This window comes from Carettochelys insculpta, chromosome 15 (genome assembly GCF_033958435.1).
Source record: "Carettochelys insculpta isolate YL-2023 chromosome 15, ASM3395843v1, whole genome shotgun sequence".
In the NCBI taxonomy this organism is placed as follows: Eukaryota; Metazoa; Chordata; order Testudines; family Carettochelyidae; genus Carettochelys; species Carettochelys insculpta.
In genome coordinates this window covers 5,826,377-5,848,589 of record NC_134151.1, presented here as the reverse complement: position 1 = coordinate 5,848,589, position 22,213 = coordinate 5,826,377, and the positions used below count along the sequence as shown (strand labels likewise).

The 22,213-nt window shown below is 41.6% G+C and overlaps 1 protein-coding gene across 2 annotated transcripts in view; it reads left to right on the top strand.

Annotated features, from left to right (window-relative positions):
• The window catches only part of RANBP17 (RAN binding protein 17), a 253,947-nt gene that overhangs the window by 36,578 nt on the left and 195,156 nt on the right, over positions 1 to 22,213 (top strand). For both annotated transcript variants that reach the window (XM_075009426.1, XM_075009427.1), the window contains 3 exons: positions 1,193 to 1,386; positions 10,329 to 10,434; positions 12,064 to 12,199. In XM_075009426.1, the coding sequence (XP_074865527.1) occupies positions 1,193 to 1,386; positions 10,329 to 10,434; positions 12,064 to 12,199 (436 nt within the window). The remainder of the gene's footprint in view (positions 1 to 1,192; positions 1,387 to 10,328; positions 10,435 to 12,063; positions 12,200 to 22,213) is intronic.

Genomic DNA, 22,213 nt, shown 5'->3' with positions numbered 1-22,213 from the left:
AATGAATGGTCCCTAAACCAGGCGCTGATATCCTCCTCCTTCAGATCGATTTATTTCTGCCAAAAGTGTCATTCACTGCACCAGTGCTCATCGAGATAAGAAATCTTCATGTGATGCTTTGTTGCTGAATAGGAGCAGTCCTCACATAGACTCCTTTCCCATGCTCTTGATATTCAACAGTTATAAGGAAAATCAGAGAGGACAGAGCCATCATGCTGCTAACGCAAATAGGCCTTGTCAGTATCGGCCCACCAGGGAACTGATGTTTCAGCCTCCGTTGTCCCCTGACCTCTTTTTTTCTCAAGGGAGAAATGGAATTATTTTTATTTATGGCCTCTTCAACCATTGTAATGTTATGTAAAGAGGCCATTTTGAGAACTCACCCCAGTTTTCTAGCTATGATGTTGTCAAATTTTCATCTTCTCATCTCTCACTTCCTGTTTTGTTCCTCAGATCCCAGCCTATGCAGGGAGGTCCTGTTGAGCTTTGTTACTTATAAATGAAATCAACACTCCCTCTTGACTTAAAGATGTATTCTGCTAGAGACAAAGGTGCTCCATAGCTCTCTGAAACTGCTATTGTAGAGACTAACAAAGCAGCAACGTGGGGTTCTACTTATCCTTTAAGCGTTTTTTGTAGGATTTGGCATTATGCTCTAATGCTTGGTTCTGTAAGATGTTGTCAGAGACCATTTTTGCCTAGAAAGACCTGTCTACCATCCTTTAATGGGATCACTATTTACTACTCTCTTATAAGTGGAAATTCATACAGGCCGTTGAAGAAGAAAATGAGATTTACTAGTAACCATTGTTCTTCCGTCATTTACTTCTGTGCATTGCAATTGTCCACCTGCATTTCCACTTTGTCTCTGAGTTCTTTATACTTGCAGACTCTGTAGGCTAGTAAGAGGGAACAGATTAAGCCAATGGTGACATTCCAGCTTGAGAATGCTACTGTACTGCCCAGAGGACATAGCTTTGTTATACAGTCCTGTAGCTTATGGTGTCAAGTTGCCTGACCAGATGGCCCAAACACCATTTGCAGATACGGATTTTGGTCTGGGAGAGGTGGCAACCCTATGGATAAAGCTTGACACTTGACATGTTAGTTACCACAGGTATGAATGCACAGATGCAAACCTTTAAAGAACAAGAGTTACTTGTAAGTAACTCCTCTTCTGTGTGTGTTGCAGAGATGGTTTGGAAGATCCTCTGGATGATACAGCTACTGTATTTCAGCAGCTAGAGCAACTCTGCACAGTCAGCAGGTGTGAATATGAAAAGACCTGTGCACTTCTTGTACAGTTGTTTGACCAAAATGCACAAAACTACCAAAAGCTATTGCACTCATCCAGTAGGAATCCACTAGAAATCACAGTCCAAGAAGGTCAGTATTTATTTTGTTTATGAGTTGAGATTGCATTGTTCTGTTATGTAGACTTGGAATGGTGTAAAATTACCCATCTGTGTATGAGAGGAAAGTATGGTCAAGTGTCTGGAAACCTGGAACTCTGGAGTTCTAATCCTGCTTCTACTTTGCTTAAGTCAGTTTGGGCCAAGTTTTCCAAAGCTCCTCCCAGACTGGAGTGCCTAAGTTTTTGGGTTCCCAGTTTTAGAACCTAATGCCCTGCATTTCAGAGATGGTGAACATCCACACTTCAATTAGAAGACGATGATAGCTGTGAGACCTCATCTCATCTGAAGACCAGGCTATGCATGTCTCCAGTTGGATACATGAAAACTGAGGGACCTAAACTTGACAGCCACTTTTGAAAAAATAAGTCTACTCTGATTTGGCTGCCCTACCTGTAAAATAAATGCACCATGGGCTTGTCTACACTACCACCCTCCTTCGAAGGAAGGATGTTAAGTGGGGTGTTGGGAGTTTATTACTGAAGTGCTGTGCGGCATATGCAGCACTTCATTAAGCAAATTCCACCCCCGCAGCAACTTCAAAGTTTTAAACTTCGAAGTACCGGCTCACGTCTAGCTGTGGCTCACCTGCCAGTACTTTGAAGTGCCGGAGCAACTTTGAAGTCCCTTTACTCCTCAACATTTTACCCTTTTTGAGGAGTAAAGGGACTTGGAAGTTGCCCCGGCACTTCGAAGTACTGGCGGGTGCGCCGTGGCTAGACGCGAGCCAGTACTTCAAAGTTTAAAACTTCAAAGTTGTTGCGGGGGAGAATTTGCTTAATGAAGTTCTGCATATGCAGCACAGCACTTCATTAGTAAACTCCCAACACCCTAATTACCATACTTCCTTCGAAGGAGGGTGGTAGTGTGGACAAGTCCTATATATACTTCCCTCTCAATGTTTTGTGATGATTAATTACTAGTATTAGAAAAGCACTTAGGTATGAAGAGCTCATATATGTAAATGGTTCAATATTCTGCATCCTTATTCAATTTTGTTTCACAGATTAATTATTTCTATCTTAGCCATGTTTAACTTAACCGTGCACTATCTTGACCAAACGAACTCTTTCGTAGTGTAGTTTTCTTAACAGTTATTGTATCTTTTCCCCCTTTCACAGATCTAAGCTGAGTCTACACATGCACAAAAATTCGAAAGAAGTGGCCCTTTTTCGAAAGAGCAGGAGGAGCGTCCACACGTGTAAACCCGTCTTTCGAAAGAAAATCAAAAGAACAGGGCGCAGACTTCAAAATCCGAACCCTGATCCCATATCAGGAAGATTGCTCCCTTTTGAAATAGTAAATTGAAAGACTACACATGTAGATGCTCCACAGACGGCTCTTTCGAAATACAGGTCTACCATGGCGCCAGTCAGCTGGAGCACGGGCCGCTTCAGCCGGCAGCAGCGGGGCTCTGTGGTCCCTGCGTTCGGCTGCCTTAAAGGCACATGCATGCAGAAAACCCGTGGCAGGAAGCTGACAGCGTGCTAGGAGCAGTCTCCCCATGTGCTCCAGCTGCACGCTCTAGCGCCAGCAGCCAGCCCCCCGCCCCACGAGCCCAACGGCTCCCACCCCCCGAGCCCCCGCAGGGCTCCCAGAACTCCCAGGGGGAGGAAAAAAAAGGGGGGCCCCCTCATGGATGGAACTGCGTGACCTCCTTGGTCTCTGGAAGGACGAGGAGGTCCTGCGCCACATGGGGGTCAAGCAGCTCAATGCCTCTGCCTTCGGCCACCTGGTGGAGGACCTCCACACCAGGGGCCACCCGGAGCATATCGCGGAGCAAGTACGCTCCAAGGTAAGAGCTGCGCCAAGGCTATGCTCAGGCCAGGGACCAGGCCGGGTGCTCCGGGGCAGCTCTAGCGACATACCCCTTCTGCAGGGAGCTCTGGGGCATCCTGGGGCCCCAGGAGAGCTCCCCACCCCCGGCGTTCCAGGACACCTCTGGCGAGAAGCTGCAGCCAGAGGAGGAGGAGGAGGAGGAGGAGCAGCCTGGACTGGGGACCCAGGAGGGCGAGGGGACCACCGAGTGGTCGAGTGAGGAGGGAGAACTCGCCATCGTTATTCCCTCCCGCTCCTCCAGCCAGGTGACTGGGAGCCAGACATCCCCGGACGTCACCAAGGGATCTTCTGGTACGTACATGGAGGGGCGCACACCTGCTGCACAGGGTGGGGGCGACGCAATGGCTAGTTGCCTGCACACAGGACTGGTGGTCCCGGGCTGCACACAGGCCACCCCCCATGTGGGATGCGGCACCCCGCAGTGGCGCTCCAGCGATGCCTAGCACCTGCCCTCAGTGGACAGCGCCACAAGCCACACAGGAGTGGTGGCTGGTCAGTGCCAGACAGTGCCTGGGGCCCGCACACCGCAGGCCGGGAAGGGTCATTTGCAGGAGAGACCCCTGAATGCACCCCGAGGCTGGGAGGCCCACCCCATGGGGAGTAGGTCAGTGCCCCTGGCGGGTCGGTGTACTTTAGGGGGGTGCAGGGGCCCCATGTGGGGGGTTTGGGCGGGTGGGCCACAGCCTGGTCCCCTCCATCCAGGGCACATTACTAACATGCTCTCCTCCTCTCCACACAGCCGCACCATCCATGGGCCAGGAGAGCCCTGTGCCGTCCCTCGTCCCTGAGAGCCTACCTGCAGCCCTCGGAGGTGCCCAAATGCCACACCAGGCAGCACGCTGTCGGGGCTGTGGCCAGAGGACCCACATCCCAGCGCCTGGCCAAGCAACACCTGCAGCTCGCCCAGGTGGACATGGACTGGAGGAGGACAGCCTGGGAGAGGCTGCTGACCACCCTGGAGGGCATTGGCCACACCCTTTGGGACCATATGGTCACACTTGCCCACCTCCTGGCCCTCCCAGCAGCCCCCTGCTGAGCCTGCACCCTCTGCCCCCACCAGGCCCACTCACCAGCAATACCTGTTGGTGCTGCACGCACCCTCTCCTCCCCGCTGGGGACCCCACACCCAGGGAGGCACGGGCTCCAGGGGCCTACGGGGCTCACAGCCCACCACCCCTTCCCTGGAATGAGCGCCTTGCCCCCTTCTAAGTTAGGTTCACCCCGCCCCCCTCCAAGTTAAGTTCCCCCCTGTACATAGTTACCAACAAAAATAGTTAGATAAACATTTCTTTTATTGTTCACCACTCCGTGCTGTGCTCCTCAGGGGGACGGTGGGTGGTGGATGTGCAGGTGCGGTGGGGGTGGGGGTGGCAGATGTGCGTGGGGTGGTGCATGCAGGTCAGAGGTGGCCATTGGCAAAGGTCTGCCTGAGGGCCTCCCAGATGCGGTGGCCATCCTGGTGGGCCTAGCGGATGGGGGCTGCGCCCCGGCTGCTCAAAGGTGGCACCGGCCGGAGGGCCCCCCTGCCTCCCCCAGGGACATAGGTGTCCCCCTTTCCCTCCACGACATTGTGGCGGACTCAACAGGCGCCCACCACCTGGGGCACGTTGAGAATTCTGACCTCCAGCCACGTGAGGAGCCATCTCCAATGCCCCTTTAGGCGCCTGAAGGCCCGCTCCACCACGTTGCAGGTGTGGTTGAGGCACTGATTGAATGCCTCCTGGCTGGGGTCGAGGTGTCCAGTGTATGGCCTCGTGAGTCACAGCTGCAGGGGCTATGCTGCATCTGCCACCATGCAGAGCAGCATGGTCACATCCTCCGCCACTGGGATCTCCTTCTGGGGTACTAAGGTGCCGGCCCCCATGCGCTGACAGCGGCCAGAGTTCCGGAAGACCCGGGCATCATGGGTGCGGCTGGCCCAGCCCATGTCAAGTTCGATGAACCAGCCCCTCACATCCATCAGGGCCTGGAGCACCACTGAATGGTAGCCCTTTCAGTTGATGTAGTGGCCGGCGCTGTGTGGTGGGGCACGGATGGGGATGTGCATGCCATCCAAAGCGCTGATGCAGTTCGGAAAGCCCAGGTCCTGAAAGCCAGCGACGGTGTTGTCCAGATCCCCCGCGTGGACGACCCTATGGAGCAGCAGCGTGTTGATGGCTCTGATGACCTTCAGGGGTGGGGAGGCGGGGACGTGCTCTTGTGCGGGCGTGGTGGCCGTATGCCTCTGCCCCATCTGGACCCTTGCAGTGGAGAGTTTCCCTGGCCCCACCTTACCTCCATAAGTCCAGCCCTGACAGTGGCCATGCCCACCCTGCACTGCTGTCCCATGGAGCGGTAGGAGTCCAGGGTGGCCAGATTCCAGATGGCAATCGTGACCCTTTTCTCCAGGGTGAAGGCTGGCTGCATGCAGGTGTCCTGGTGCCGGAGTGTGGAGGTGAGCCAGTGGCAGATCTCATTGAAGGTCTGCCTCGACATGTGGAAGTTCCGCAGCCACTATTCCTCGCCCCACTCCCCTAGCACCACACAGTCCCACCAGTTGGTGCTGCTGGGGTGGGTCCAGAGGTGTCAGGGCACCCGGGGGGTGGGGGGGGCGGGAGCCCTGTGGCCCTGGGGGGACCGCCCAGCCACCCGATGAGATTGGGTGCAGCTGGGGTGATGGTGCACAGCACTGCCATCAGGGTATCCATGATGAGGGCGTCCTCCTGCAGGAGCTGTCGCTGGGTTTCCACAGTGGGTATGAGTGTGCTCTGCCAGGCTGGGAAAGGCCGGGCAGCACTTGGCGCGTGCGGAGGGGAGGGCAATGGGAGGGGCCCTTTAAAGGAGGTGGCTGGCTGCGGCCCCAGAAGGGCTTGTCGGCCATGGGAGCCCATCTGCAGCGTTTCCTGCTTTCCTTCTTTCAAAAGAGTGCTTGGAGCTGTGTGGACGCTGTCTTTCGAAAAACCTCAACAGCACTTTGAAAGAGCGGATCGAAGTGCCAATCCGAAAAATGGCAGCGGGTGCTCCCTTTTGACAGGCCGCTATTTCAACCACCGAACTTTGATTTTGGCCCTTTCGAAAGGGCACTCACGTGGAGACACAGCTGTAGTATTTTGGGATGGATATTTCCATTCACATTGCTGCTTTTTATTGACATCCTGAAAATGTGGCATTCAATGTGAAGAGCCATTTTATTGTTTTAGCTTATGTCATGTGTATGGTTTGACTGTTTCTCTAACTTCCCTTCACTCTGTGTATCTGTCACTTTCCATCTGTAGTGCATTAGCAAACTTGCACTGAATGGCAGTTTTCCATAGTCCAGCTGCAGTGTATACTTCACTGCTGTTGTTGGATTCTTTTGTGCTTAGAGTCAAAGGAAAATGGTCTGTTACAGTAACTCAGGAAGGTACTATAGGTCAAAACTTGAGCATAAGAGAAAGTTTTGTGCAGTTTAAGTTGGTATTGTTCCTCAGAGAAAAACTCAGTTTCTTTGCAAACTAACCACTTCTGTTCATGCTGAACAATAACTGTTATGTCCCTAGTTATACATCAGTTTAGATGTTTAATGGCTTTTAATGATACAAAATAAGTTAATACTATATTAAGATCTCATTTTATTATATTGTCTTGCTCTCTGTATTGATGGTGATGCGGTCATGGTTTACTAAAACAATAATCCCCAAGAAATGGGTCATTAACAGTAGTTAACGATTACTTGTGATCTATGGTAATGACCGATTTCTTGGGGATTATTGCTGTTATAAACCATAATTACAGATTATTACAGTAATAATTATTTTGCCAAAGAAAAAATGTAGTTAAGCAGCTGCAAGAGCAAATTTCTTATTGTGGAAGTAGAGAAGACCAAAACTGTAATGGTAAACTGGTTCTGTGTTCAGCTCCTGTTTTCCACAAATGAGAAATAAGAGAACTTATCGTCAGAAAAATAGCTTTTGTTTGTATCTGAACTACTTCCATAAATGTCAGAATAAATATCTGTATACTTTAATTCAAGTTGTTGACAAGGGTCTTTTGTTCAAAATAGTGGCTCTGCTGTTTGACCCATGCAGTTTCTGTCTGTTGCAGTCTTTTGAGAAGGCCACTCTTTATTCGATGGCTTTAACCTTTCAAGCAATGGATAACCTACTAGTGATTTGGTTGTTTCAGCTATGTACTCTTTTGGTATTGCTGCTTTTAAGATGGGTGCTCCCTGCACCATTTTAAATTGGCCACTGTTTGTTATGTAATTGTGGAATATTTTTGTTATTGTTTTATTTGGCATTGGAGTCTTTCATGTATCCATGTGTATTTATTTTTGGAGAGGCCTTTTGTGACCCACAAATCTCATAAATTACTGGAACGGTCTCAGCTGTTTGGAACCCTTTCTAATAGTAACAAATAATAAATATATTAGAATATTTATGGTCAAATGTAAGCATTAACTGATCAATTCTCAAACACTGCTGAGAAATATGTAGGTATTCTCTTTTTTTTTTAAAAGAGTAAAATGAGACAAAGAAAAATTGAGGCCAAATATGCAAAAGTATTCAGTAATTATAGTTGCTTCAGTTCTTGCATGAGCAAATTGAGTTGCCAAATATCTGATTTTTTTCACCCAGAATTGCTGATCAACTGAAGCATTCGTTTACGTTAGCAGTGTGTAGCACATAAGAAAATTAGGCTGGTGGTGTATCAGGCACCCAAAATGAGAGTTCATATCTGAACATTTTTGCATAAGCAGCTTGCCTAATGTTTCACTTAGGGTATGGCTAACCTGCAGTTAAAGCCTTGCAGCTGCAGTGTAGATATTTGGACTGGAACCTAGGCTCTAGGACTCTGAGTCCTGAACAACTACACCTCAATTAAACAGGACTTGAACCCAAGGGTGCTGGAAAAATGTTTATAATGGAGTGCCTCTGATGGAAGCCATGTATCTGGATTGATATTACTACTTCAAGCGGCAGCACACCCAGCTCCTCTACTTTCAGTACCACTGCATGAGTCTGAGTCAGTTGGCACAGGCCAACTGCAGGTGTCCATTGCAGTGTAGACATACAGAGCCAAAAAGAAGCTAAGGTTATTGCTAAGGTGTTTCTTGTTCAAACAGCTGGTCTAATGTTCAAAGAGCTGGTCATGCTGCCTTTCTAGAGAGGGGTTCTCATCCAGTGCATACGGCCTGCTAAACCCAGGGTTGTGACTTCAATCCCCAAGGGGGCCACTTAGGGATTAGGGCAAATAGATGTCAGGGATGGTGCTTGGTCCTGCCAAGAGGGCAGGGGACTGGACTAGATGACCTCCTGAAGTCCCTTCCAGTTCTAGGAGATGTCTCTCCAATATTTTGCCCTCACAATCTTTAGAAACTGGTAAATAATTTTTTTCGCTGCATTGTTTGGCCATTTGGCAAGCATCTGAATTTTTTTTTGCTGCTTTCTTTGTACTAGTATGGTTTTATAATCATCTTTCTCTGGCTGTGCATTAACCCCATGACATCAGTGATGAGTTCAGCAAATATTTCACAGTCTTTGGAACACAGTTATCTCCGTAGGTGATTTAATAGACACCTCCTTCCTTGATTCACTAATGTTTTGTGTAATTACATACAACATAGTTGGTCAGTGTATGGTACTTCATAGCTTTTTAAAAAGCAGATTATTTAGAATCTAGGGAATATTGTTGTGGATTATATATTTTTTGACATTGGCTATGGGTAAGCGCCTTAATAAGTTAATAGTTCTTCTTTTTAACTGAAATGTTTCAACAGCCACAGCAAGTCTCTCAGATTTTGAGGCCAAAAGTGGCTATTACTCTGACCTACAGTATGTCCAACTAGAATTTTGCCTAGTACCTCCTGTATATTGCTCAGTGAGTACCTAATCAGCCTGTGACGGAATCACAAAAATAACCTAGGTGTTTATAATAGAACATTCTGATTTGTATTTCAAGTGTCTTGGAAACCTTTTGCAATATAATTTGATATCACCACCAGATAAAGTTTAGTGGTATATATGCTAATGTTTACTTCTAAGGCACAAAGGAACATTCATAAAAAAATGTACAGTTTTGGAGAGATGTTGATGACACTTAAGAATTCATTAGATAGCTGAGACCTCCACTAGGCCATTTTCTCAGGCTATCATTTTCTTTTGTACAGAATCTGTAAGTGCAACCTAACTAGTCTTTGAAGTGGCAACCATATAGTTTACAAGATTGGCAGAATGGGTTTCCAGGGATTTTAATGGATAAACTGCATCTTCAAAACTTTTCAGGTCTGATGGTGCTGCTCATGGACCTTTGAAAATTACATGATGTAAAGCTATACATTTTCTGGAACAGGAAATATTTAACTCTTTAAAAGCATATAGGCTTTGCCTGTGTTTGCAGAACATCTAATTTCATTGGCTCAGAACTAGAAAACTTAGAAACTACCAAGAGTGACTCTGAAGTGTTTTAATTCCTTATTTAAATGAGAGGTAACAAACTATGAAGACAGCTCCTGAGGAATTCACAAATGTTGCTAAACCTGAAGAAGCTCATGAATCCTGTAGCAAGCTCATAAAACACCTCAAGTTAATAAAAAAAAAAGTTGAGAATCACTCCCAAATAAACTCCACACCCTTTGAAAACTTGCAGTACTAAAACAGATTTGAGTTTCTAGACTAAGGTGAAATATGTTGGCGGTGAAATGTTAGGAAAAATAATAATTTTGTCCTAGCCTGAACTAACTTTACATAAAACAAAAACAAAAATAGTACGTTTTGTAGTTAGAGACCAGATTTGAGAACATTCAGATGGAGTGGAAAATTAAAACCGAGTTGTGTAAGTACCTTGTTTGCTTAAAATGAAAAGCACATTACAGCTTGAACTAGCTAGAATAGTTGACAAATCCTACGGATAGCTTATGCAGGCCCATAATAAATTGGATAGTCCAGGTGGAGCTCCTCCATGCTCTATTCTGTAATAGTATTGTAGGTGGGTGTCTTGCAATTGGTAATGATTGAGAGGTATTGTCAGAGAGCGGGTACTGACCAAGTCTGGTCTACTGTTTTCTTCAGTTCCTATTTATATATTTATTCCACGGTTATTCTTTCTTTTTTCTGTTAGGGCGTCTGGCATGGTTGGTATATCTTGTTGGGACTGTTGTCGGAGGAAGATTAACTTATACCAGCACAGATGAACATGATGCCATAGATGGAGAATTGTCCTGTCGGTAAGTATATCGTTAAAACAAACTGCAACAGGGGTTGTATGTCTTTTTTTTTTTTTTTTTAAATATCTATTGGTATCTTGCCCCAGTTGTTGGATGTGTTAACATCTGTGACAAATTCAAGGACTGTACTCAAATTTGTATGAATTAGAGCAAATAGTAACCATTCTCTTTCATCTTTCAATACGGTGGCATGGGTCTAGATCTCAGGATACGCTATTTTCATGCTGATGTGAGTGATCAGGTAGTAAGTCACTTAGGGCTAGAATTTCAAAAGTGACCTCCTTTTCAGTGTCCCAGTTTTTGTGTGTCCATCTTTGGATGATTGTGGGCTGAGCACTTGCACCCACCATTGGTGACTGTACGTAGACTTAAAAAGGTAGCTATTTATGATGTGCATAGCTTTAAAGCTTTAAAATGGAGGTTTTGCTAATCGTTGGTTTTATCGTTTGTCCATTTTCTGCATTGCTTCCTTCATTTTAATCACATGAGTTAGCAAATAGGCAATTCAGTGTCAACTGCAGGTGCTCAGTACCTCTGAAAATTAGGCAGTAGACATTTGAAGTTAAATGCTCAAAATTTGAGGCAACTTTTAAAAATATGACCTTAACTGGTCTGTTGGGTTTTAAGTTTATTGTCTGGGGAGAGGCTATTATGGATGATGATGTGTTTTCTGTAGTAACATAGGGGTCCCGCTTGCCCTGGCATCACACCCAACACATTTGAAAAAGGGACTTACTTACAATTAGGTAATGATGACTGTATTGACATCCTCATGTAAGGCTTCGCTAAACTGCCTTCATTATTATTGATGTTCTACTCTATTATTAAATTTAAGAGTTACTTTAAAACACACACTTTCTCGCTTCTAATCCAAATATTGCACATATCAGAATTAGAAGAAATAAATCACTAATTTTCACAGCAGTCAAATTAATTGTCAGAATTAGTACTTAGGAGTTATTTATGAACAGAAGAAGAAGAATGAATATGAGAAGCAGAAGTTGTTGCACTTTAGAGATAAAGACCTAGATTTTCAATTAGTGTAAATGAATGTAGCTCTTTTGAAATCAACACAGTTATGCACTACCTCAGCTGAGGATCAGTCCCAAAGACAATTTTCATGGAGACTCCTATGTAGTAAAGAATGGGATAAGAGTGAGACAGAAAATATATCACACACTACATAAACAATATTGTTTGTTATATAGAAGGTTTTTCATCATTTTCCATTAAAGACAAAGAATTTTTTACCCTGAAAGTATATTTACCTTACATTTGCATTTTGACTCCTGATGCTCCTTCGCTGTCGTAATTAATGTTTTCAATATATAAATGATACTAAGAAAAAGAGCATTTTGCAAGTTGACAAAAGTATATAAATGTATTTCAAGTGACACAGCCTAGTTTAGCAAGAAGCATGGTGCTGATATGCAGCTGTGAGTAGTGGTCATTTCACTTCAGTAATTCATAAAAGAAGAAAATGCAAGGGAGAAAAGCAGCAAACACTACTTTAGGCAAATAAGTAATGTACGATGGACCACAGGAAATTAGCTGTTAGAATATCATTTGTGTCTTTGAAAATTCCTCCTGAGATTGATTGTTTGTTGTTTTTTTTCCCTTGTCATTAAGAGTTTTTCAGCTGATATCCTTGATGGATACCCAGTTACCACGATCGAGTAATGAAAAAGTAGAACTTGCGATTCTCTGGTTTTTGGATCAGTTCCGTAAGACATATGTGGGGGACCAGCTTCAGCGTACCTCAAAGGTAAGTCTTTTCAGCAAACAAGGCTTGTGTATTAAAATGATGAAATCTGTGTAATAAATGGCTTATAAATATATATTAATTGTAGGTGTAAAAATACATGCTAGAATGAAAACTGAGAACATTATCTAATAGATGATCATTTTATAGATATTTAATTTATTTTTTGATTGTCTGAGAAGAGTTACCACTGTGCATATGTTAAGGTTTGGCATGCAGAGAGTTAATTCTTTAACAGTTGTATTCGTTTAAGTTTTAGGCTTCTTTGCATTTCAATTTTTTATTTCAAACATTTAAGTGGGTTCTGCTATATTGTGTTATATTTCACAGCTGGGTACACAAGATTTATTCTTTTAATAGTTCTTTTCTTTTGACAGTTCTTCATTTATGCAGTTTCCACTGTATTTCTCACATTACTTGGCTTTTCTGCATTTTAAATAGGGAAGAGGAAAAAAAGTAAGATGCATTCTTGGAAGAAGGAGCAGTTAATTCACCTTAACTGTAGGGGACAGTCATAATATAGATGTTATAAAGAAAGCATCAGTAAGACAAGATCAATTGATCTTGAGAAAGATTGAAGGAATTTTGTTTGAGCCCCAAGCAAATCTTTAGCAAGTATTTTGACAGTGACTAAGATTTTGTTTTTACTTATCGAGTGTTTGTACCTAGTCTTTATGGTGAACAGTCCCAAACCACAGAATTCTTTTATCCCCATTTAGTTTGAATCATACTTTAGGGTTATTGAATAGCTCCTTCCTTTGATTTTTTTTATGACTAAAGATTAATACTATGCTGAATTACTTTTTTCATAGAAATGTAAGTGTTACCAAAGCTAATGTGTGTTTTTCAAATGTGATGCATTGCTTTATAATATTACAGTAACAGATTCTGCTCCTGCTTGAATCTGACAAAACTTCAAGTGAGTGAAATTCAGGAGAAGAAAGATTGTGTCAAGTTGATCAGAATGATTAATATCTGATTTTGTCAGGGGGTAAATAAATGTATTGATGTTCTAATTCTACTTGTTGTGTGTGGTTCTTGCTGTCTGTCTGGGTGCTCGGTGGAAATGATCTGTTAACAGATATGGTTTCTGAAACACTGGGCAGCCCTGTCTGCTAGGCTTCCAGTTGGCCATTTTGCTGATAGAGTGGCCAAGCAGTCTGGCCTCCCTCTTGAAAGAGTGGATCGCTCTTGCCATCAGCTTGGCAGTTTGACCGCAATCTGTTGACAGAAATTTTCTTCTGACAAAAGCTTCTGTCAACAAATCCCTGCAATCTAGACATAGCTAAAGTCAGAGGAGACCTATATGTGTGGGTCCAGTCTGCATGTTGGTTTGTCCCGATTTTTTTTTTTTTTGTTGTTGTTGACAGAAATTGTGTATCAGTTCTTGCAATTTGCCCCATGCATGTTCAATCCTGTGTGTAGAGCCCTGTTGAAGTTGGTGGTTTTTAAAAAAACAAATCATGAACTTTAATATTTTACAAATATATGAGAAGAATAAAAGCAGAACATGTGATATCCTTTTATTGTTTTATTTCCTGCTGTAGCGGCCTTGGTAGCAGCAGATGGCATTCTATCCTCGCAGTTGTAAATCCTCTGGTACTGCGTATTGCTGGCAGGTATCTACAAATACGCAATAGAAAGATTTACTCTTGAAAGCAGAAATACAGTGTTATATCAATGGGCTTAGTTAATATCTATTTCTATAAATATTCAAGATAGTTGTCGAGAGTCTTATTTACAGAACAGATAATGGATAGTCTGCATATTTCAGCCATGTTGATGTACGGTTTGAAATTTGTTTATATGAACATTCTTAAATTTGATCTTACATTTATACACACAAACAGTGAACAGAGAAAATTGAGTAATCTAACAAGACTTGTTCTACATTTAGTGTAGTGCAGCAAAGTTTCTTTTGACTTGTTGATTATAAATGTGGAGCTACATTAAAAATTTTTATCTGAAACCTCCTATGGCAGTCAAAAATACATAGAGAGAGAATGTTCTATAATATTATATTATTAATATAATTAATACAATGTGAGTTGGTAGATACTGATACAGAAATACTCCCTCTCGGGGGTGTCCTCATTTTTAAAAGTTCAAATATGGTAACCCTACCATAATGTAGGTGCATAACTGGTTGGATAACCATTCTCACGGAGTGCTTATTAAAGGGTTTGTCATGCTGGAAGAGCATAACAAGTGGGTTTCTGCAGGAGTCAGTTTTGTGACCACTTCTTCATCAGCCCTTTCAATAATAGTATAGAGAGCTTACTAGCTTATGAAATTTGCAGATGATACCATATTTGGAAGAGTTCGAAGTGCTTTGGAGAATGGGATCATAATTTAAAAAGATCTAGGCAAACTGGAGAAATGGTCTGAGGTAAATAAGATGAAGTGTAAATAAGGACAAATGCAAAGAACTCCACTTAGGAAGGAACAGTTAAGTTCATGAGTACAAAATGGGAATTGAATGTCTGGGAAGGGGTACCGCAGGAAGAGATATAGGGATTATAGTGGACCACACGCTACATTTGAGTGAACAGCGTGATACCATTGCAAAAATTATCATCCTGGTGTAACGTCAGCAGAACTGGGTTGCTGACACGAGGGATTGAACCTGCAATCTTAAGGGCTAAAGTCCTGTGCTCTACTGCATGAACTAAAGGCCAGCTGCTTCTCAATGAAGGCTGTAGAGCAGAGACTTCACTCACCCTAGTATGAGGTCTCAGTGCCTCTGGGTACAGCACTGGGATGAATTAACAGCTGCATTGTGAGCAAGACATGAGACATCAGTCTTCCGGTTTACTCTGCCCTTGTTAGGCTTCAGTTGGAGTACCATGTCCAGTTCTGGGCACCACATTTCAAGAAGGATGTGGACAAATTGACAAGGGCCCAGATAAGAGCAATTAAAATGAGTAAATCTGTATAGCACATTAGATAGTTAGTTTTTCTGGATAACAAGTAATGGGAGCACAACTCAGTTGTTAAAATGCTAAGCTCAATAGCTCTGATAAAGCTTTACCAGGTCAACTTGGTGTTGTATGCATATTCTAATCGCAGAGAAATAGCAGTTATAATTAATACTAACAATGTGCTCATACATTTAAAGTATATAGTAAAATTATAAAAAAGTGAAGTACATTCTTTTCCTTTTATAAAATGAGTTGCTGTGTTTTTAGCATATGAAGTTAAAAACATACTTACATACAGACTAAGATCAAAATCTGCCCCACAACATGCTTGGGCCTACTATGCATTTTTTTTAAATCAAAAGATTCCTTTTTCCCCACAGCTCCTTTATAGTTTCTGTGATTTTGTGTTTTGAGCATGGTACTAGGGTGTACTAGATTGAAAAGTGGAATAGTTCTTGTGGGTTTACATACATACTTTATAATCTAATATGTATTTAAAAATAAATTACATTCCAAATGTTGGGGTGCTGAAGGAGTTTAGAGTTAGGGCTCTAATAGTGTCCATCATTTGCATTGCTTTGTGGCATCTGTCTTTTTAGTTTTCTTCCCTTTTCCCGCTTCCTTCCCCCACCCCACATAGTCACAGATTAAGAGTTATGTCTGCCTTCTGTATGGATTTGTCATCTTGCCTTTGTACAGCATATGGTGCTATTTAATAGGGTTTAATGTTCGTTTATATTTTTAGGATTGGGTCATTCTGCTGCAATTTCTGAAGCACTTAGGGACAGAATTGAGTCCATTTACACCTCAGGATGAGGACAACCTTGTAGGAGCAGTGTTAGTAAGAGCAAATGTTTTTGATTTGATTGGGCACTTAACAGAGCTCCATCACAGATTAGGCCTGCTAGAATCAAGAATGGTCATCATGATGATTGGTGTGTTTATGCTGGGAGTGTCTTGGTACCAGTGAGTTGCACGTCTTGGCCCTGTGGCCCAGAAACCAGTTCCATTAATCTGATTGCAGATGACTTGCGGGCTATGAACTTTACAAATTTTAGGAGGAAACCAGAACTGGGTTAAGTAACTTCAATGAGTTTGTCTACCTATTTGTGCATATGTTTTAGGAGAGTGAGGTTTTACCTCCAATCCAAATGATCAGGTTTAGCAAATATATATCTGACAACTTTAAAAGTATTTGAAAAGCAAAACGTTTTTAGTTCCACATTCCATTATGAACCATTTCAAAATAAAAGTTTCAAATTTGAAATCCAATGTATCAGATTCTTGCCTTAGTCTGAGACTGTGATGGGAATTGATTGACTTTCCTAGGCTCTGCCCTAACTCCAGTGTAGGTTAGAGCAGTTGTGGGGCTGTTCTAATCTACACCAAATGGCAGTAATTCCAAAGGACTAAACGCTACTTTAGGAATACTGGCATGCAAGATGTTCTGACACCATGCTTCTTTCTGCCGGAGTCCCTAAAATAGAGTGGTGAAATGGTAGAGAATTCTAGTGTTAAGAGCAAGCTCTAATGCCCAGCTGGGGAGGTAGATAGTCTTACTCCATTTGTCCCAGCTGAGCAGTCCAGGCAATCTGGCCCAGTATTCTCATTTGGGTGGTAAAAGGGCAAATGGGAGAGATTACTGTATTCCAGTTATCCACAGCAGAAGTTATTCTGAGACTGGGACATGATTGTGAACTGGTTTAATGAATTATTTATTTTGGTGGGGGAAAAGGATCTTTTGCTATATATTATGTATTATACAACCACATTCCATCTACTTGACTTGTGAATCAGTATAAAAGTCAAGCTATTAAATAATATCTGGAACTACATTCATGGTACAATGTTTTTTTCCAGTCTTTTTTAACTTGTAAAGGTAAATTATGAGTTTTTGAGAAACAGGACTGCTTCATAATAAACAATAATTAGAAGAGTTAGAACTAGACAATATTGTAGGCGAAGAAAGGAACAAAATATGTTGGGTTTTGAGGATAATTTTCAGTATTGGCAATTATAATTGCATATACTAAAAGTACATACGTTCAGTAAAAGTAAAAGGGAATTCTGACATTGTTTAAGCATTTTTTTAAATTTAGAGCCAAGGTCATTCTCTAATGCAGAATGTCTGCGTTACATTGCCTTACGTTGCTATCCCTTCACTGAATTCATTGTCTTTTGTGCAGACACGATAACATTAGAGCTGGTAACAACAACAAATACATTTACAAAATGTGGCTATTTTTGTCTCTGATTCTGTAAAGTATTAAACATGGTAGGATCCCTATGTGGAATCCCATTGACTTCACTGGGGCTCTTTGTGGATGCAGTCATTGGTCTGTGCAAACTGCATATCAGGATCGGGGCCTTAGTGTCTTGTGAATCGTAACATGATTGAGTGATGACCGTTTTTCTGAGCTGTAAAATATATATATACTGTATTATTTCATTACAAGAAAGTAAAGGATTGCCGTGCTGACAGGTGGTGGAAATTAGCAGGCAGTTTTGAAATTGTGCTGTGCACTAGAAATTAGATCTCATTTTAATTCAGCTTTTCCCAACTAGTAAATGAGGTTAACGCCATACATATTCAGCTGATATGGATGAAGAAATTGATATAAAGTAGATCAACATAGCTACAGGGCTAGTTTAATTTATAGGTAAAGAGGCAGTGATAAATGGAAGTAATGTAGTAGTGGTCACTAAACTCCTCAGCCATCAGGGATTCAATAGTGTTAGTTGTTCATTAAAAGTATTGTTGGGGTGCATCAAATAGAAACTTGAAAAGGAATAGCCAACTAACCCCTAATTATCAAAATACAGAAAATACTAATTATGCCTTAATTAGCTTTTTCTTTTAATGTACTGAAATTGTTACTTTTTGTGTAGCTCAAATGGATAGTTATAACAACAATAAATAGGTTGTTTTAATAACTTTCTTTTACCTCTGGGAAAACAGCACTCCAATTTTTAATATGCAATAATGCTTCTCTGTAGCCTGTAGGAGATGAAAATTATTAAGTAGCTTTATTTTTTGAAGATTTTACAGCAGCTTTGGGAAGAATTATTTCACCATGCATCAATTATTTTTAATTGAAGTGAATATTTTTCAGATTGCATGAAATGCCTCTCATTTGAGTTTCACATGTAGAATTTGTTAAGGAAGCATTGTAATGAGAACTGGGTACAACTTACCTCCGTAATACATCTGAGTAGGGGGGATAGAATGATTTAAGCTTCAAAAAACAAAAGGAGGCAGTAATAGCTTCTTTTTATATAGATAAAACTGAGATAAGCAAGGACTTTCTTATCAAAAGTAAGCTATCATTTACAAATCTTCTGGCTATTAAACCACTTGTGTTGGAAAATATGGTATAACCTGTTGTTGTTAGTTGATGATCATAGGGAATGAAATTACTGATAAAATAAAGTTTTTTTTTTTCTAATTTGTACTAATGTGTAGTGATAATGTGGAAGAAGTTACATTGAAGACCATCAATTGTTTATGTCACAGGGACAGATCTTGGCTTAGTGTTTGCTTGGCTACTAAACTATACACAGCAACAGAATGTTGTCCTTAAAGTGCTTGGTCCAAAGGTCATGAACTCACTGGAAAGTCTCCCACCTAACAGTGAGAGAGAGATGACTTCAGCAAAGTATTTTCTTAACATCAGAATCAGCCATGGGTTCTGGAACAAACTGGGGGAGGGGGTAGGTACTGAGAGCTGTTGAACCAAACTGTATACCCTAGATGTAATGGAAACCACTTCAAGCCAGAGGGTGCTGCAGCACCCTCCCCCCCCACACTTCGTTCCAGCACCTATGGAATCAGGTAAGGAGAACTTACCTGCTGAGTTGACCATTAGGAAGGACTGAATAGGTCAGGTGGTCAACACGGGGCTCTCTGGTCCAGGGATTGCCTGACCAGAGAATACCAGTTTTGGGAGGTTCAACCTGTAGTACTTGTTCAGCAGAAGTTTTAGCAGCATGTTTCTTGCACTTGGACCCTGCATTCTTTGCTAAAACAATAGAAGGAGTTATCAAGATACATCAAAATAATGAGCTTAAGGCAAGGTTTTCACTTTGTGTTCATTTGTTACCATTTTAATGTTGAACCTTTTGTGCAAAATGTTACAAATCTTGTGAATTTATAAGCTATTCTAGTATGCCCTCTGTAAATCTCTTGTAGATCTTGATCAAATATTTAGTTAGTAATTCTATTTCATTGGACATTGAAAATCTATGGTGGCAGATGCAGGAATAAAATCCATTTCCTTAACTACAAGAACATTCTTGGTGCAGTTTTCCATCTCATCACTACACATCTTTCAACTTCTGCAGCAACTCAGGCAAGATACCAGAGACTAACAGGTGCATTCACTACACGAGTAGAATTCATCCCTTCAGCACCATCCAGATCATGTACTGGGATAGTAGTTGTCCTCTGGGTTGGGAGAGGGAAATAATATGACATTATGTAATTAAAGACTTCACCAAAATGCATGAGTACAATGGGGATCAAATTAATATTGAATGGGCATCCTTAATTTTAATATTTCCTAACTTTTGAGTTTTTGACATTGCAACCTTAACATATGTGTGCGCTCTCTCTCTCTCGGCCTATGTCTACACTACAGAGATCTTTTGAAAGAAGCCCTTCTGGAAGATCCCTGCTGAAAGAACTTCTTTTGAAAGAGTGTGTGCACACAAAAATGCAAATCAAAAGAGCGATCTGTGTCCACACAGCCCCCACTGTTTCACAAGAACGGGCCAGGAATCAAAAAATCAGGCCCCATGAGGACTATTCTTTCGGGAAAGAAAGGGGCTGCAGAGTATCTACACACATTTTCTTTGGAAAAAAGCTTTCTAAAGGGAGCACTCTTCCTGAAAACGGGAAATGAAGAGCAATATGGAAAGACCATGCATTCTTTCGATTTGCTTTTGAAATAACCCTTTTTGTGTGTAGATGCTCCGTGGGACCTTGCAAAAGAGCCCCTTCTTTCGAAAAATCTTTCAAAAGAACTTGCTAGTGTGGATGCTCTGTGTGTGTGTGTGTGTGTGTGTGTGTGATTTTATATATATAAAATTTCAAAAGTCTCTCTATATAATGTATGAATCTTAGAAATTCATTTATCTCTACGTTATGTGGTTCAGTGAACATTCAGTCCAATTTTTTCACCAAAGATCCTACCTGCATGAACATTTATATAATTTAGTATCTAATCTTATATTTATTATCAAAATATTTTTTCTATAAAGGTCTGTGCTATTAAAAGAACACTTTTTTCTGTTAAAATATCAAACAATCTTAAAAATAAATAATTATCCTAGTTCTGTTCTGCAACTGGCTGTAACTCAGCTTTATTTTGTAGCTGCTAATAAAGGCACATTATCATGTTCAGGCATTGCAATTATCATTGAAATGTGTATGTCCATTAACCACAACATTAGGCTGAGGATATAATTACTGTCTAGAGCCAATATCTTTGTGAAGCTACATCTATGATGCTATTAAGCTATAAGCAATATTTGTAAACTAATATTTAAACGATTCAGAATTGATGCCATCAGTTGCAGACTTTAAAAGTAATACTGCATCCATTCAGAATGATTGACTTCTTAAGTGCTTGACAAATATATTATTGTTATTTGAATATGATTATAATTTGTGATTTGCGAAAGCTTAGTATTTTTAATAGCAATTGCCCCAAACAAATTAATCTTATAGTGTGAAGAGGTGTTGTGTATAAAGCCAAGTGCTCATAAATCAGTGGCACAGTATGTCAGAAAAAGCTATGAGCATGCTCTGTTACAATGATTATTGTGTTGCAAGGCATTTACTATGGTCAACCATTTGAAGATCTGTGATACGTTACTCAGAAAGGAATAAGAAAAAGGATTCTCTGCAAATCATATTCTAAATGCGTGGTTAGATTGAGAGTTAAGTGTATGTTGTTATAAGATGTCACCAGCTTGGGCTGTATTCTGCTCTTGCTGTAATCAAGGGGAGATGTCTCTCTTGCTCTTATTTTATGTAAATCCAGGTGTTACAACTTCTAAACTAGGTTAAGTGGTTAATGAGTAGTGTAATGTGTATATAGTGTTACACAGACAAATTGAAAAATGTGGTCTGCTTCTCTGCTTCTTGTATATTTTGTGTAGCTCTTTTAAAAAAAAAATACACATCTAGGTCGGTCTTTAACTCCTTAATGCATTGCAACAGCAAGGCAAAAATTCAAGTTAACTTTAAGAACTTGAGAATTTGAACAAAAGGAATTAAATATTTTGTTTCACTAGACATTGAATATCATTCATTAATTCATGTACTCATCTCAGGAATTGAAACTGTCAAGCAAAACATCTGTTAGGAGATACATGTTGTACTGGGTTCATCTTGCAGTGCTCTACTTTGTATTTTGAGCATAAGTGTACTGAAAACATTTATAGTAACCAGGGGCAGCTTCCTTACTAAATCTTCCTAATAGCCAAATAGTCTTCCTTTCCCTAACTTATTAACTATTTAAAGCTTATTCATGTTGGACTCTTATATTTGCTGTACTGTAACATATTTGTTCATTGGTACTCTATATTGGCCTGGGATCAAGGATGCTTTGTATGTTGTTAGGATTCTTAAAACAAAGCCTCTTTAATAGAGCTGGTTAGAAATTTTTCATCTGAATGATTATCTGGTGAAAAAAATGTCCTTTTTGCAAAACTACAATGTTCTATAGGAAGATTTTTGCTTTGGCAAAAAAAAAAAATTGGTTTTCCATGGGGAAAACTAAAATGAGTCCTCTCACCCCCTCCCACCTGGAAGACTCTTAAAGCACAAATGATAAGAGCTTTCCAGGAGGGCTGCCAAGGTCTGACTCTGGTGCTCTGTCTCTCCTCCAGTTCTATTACATGGAGAGTTAGAAAGACCAGCTGCACAGACTGTCTGCTCTCCTGCTCCTTCACCACCCCACCCGCATTCTGCACACTAGGGTCTGCAAGGCAGAAACCCCAGGCATTCAGCCTCCTTGTCTTTCCCTCCCACCTCCCCTCCAAGCTCTGAGACTGAAGAGGCTGTCACTGAGGCTTGCAGGGAGTCTGTATG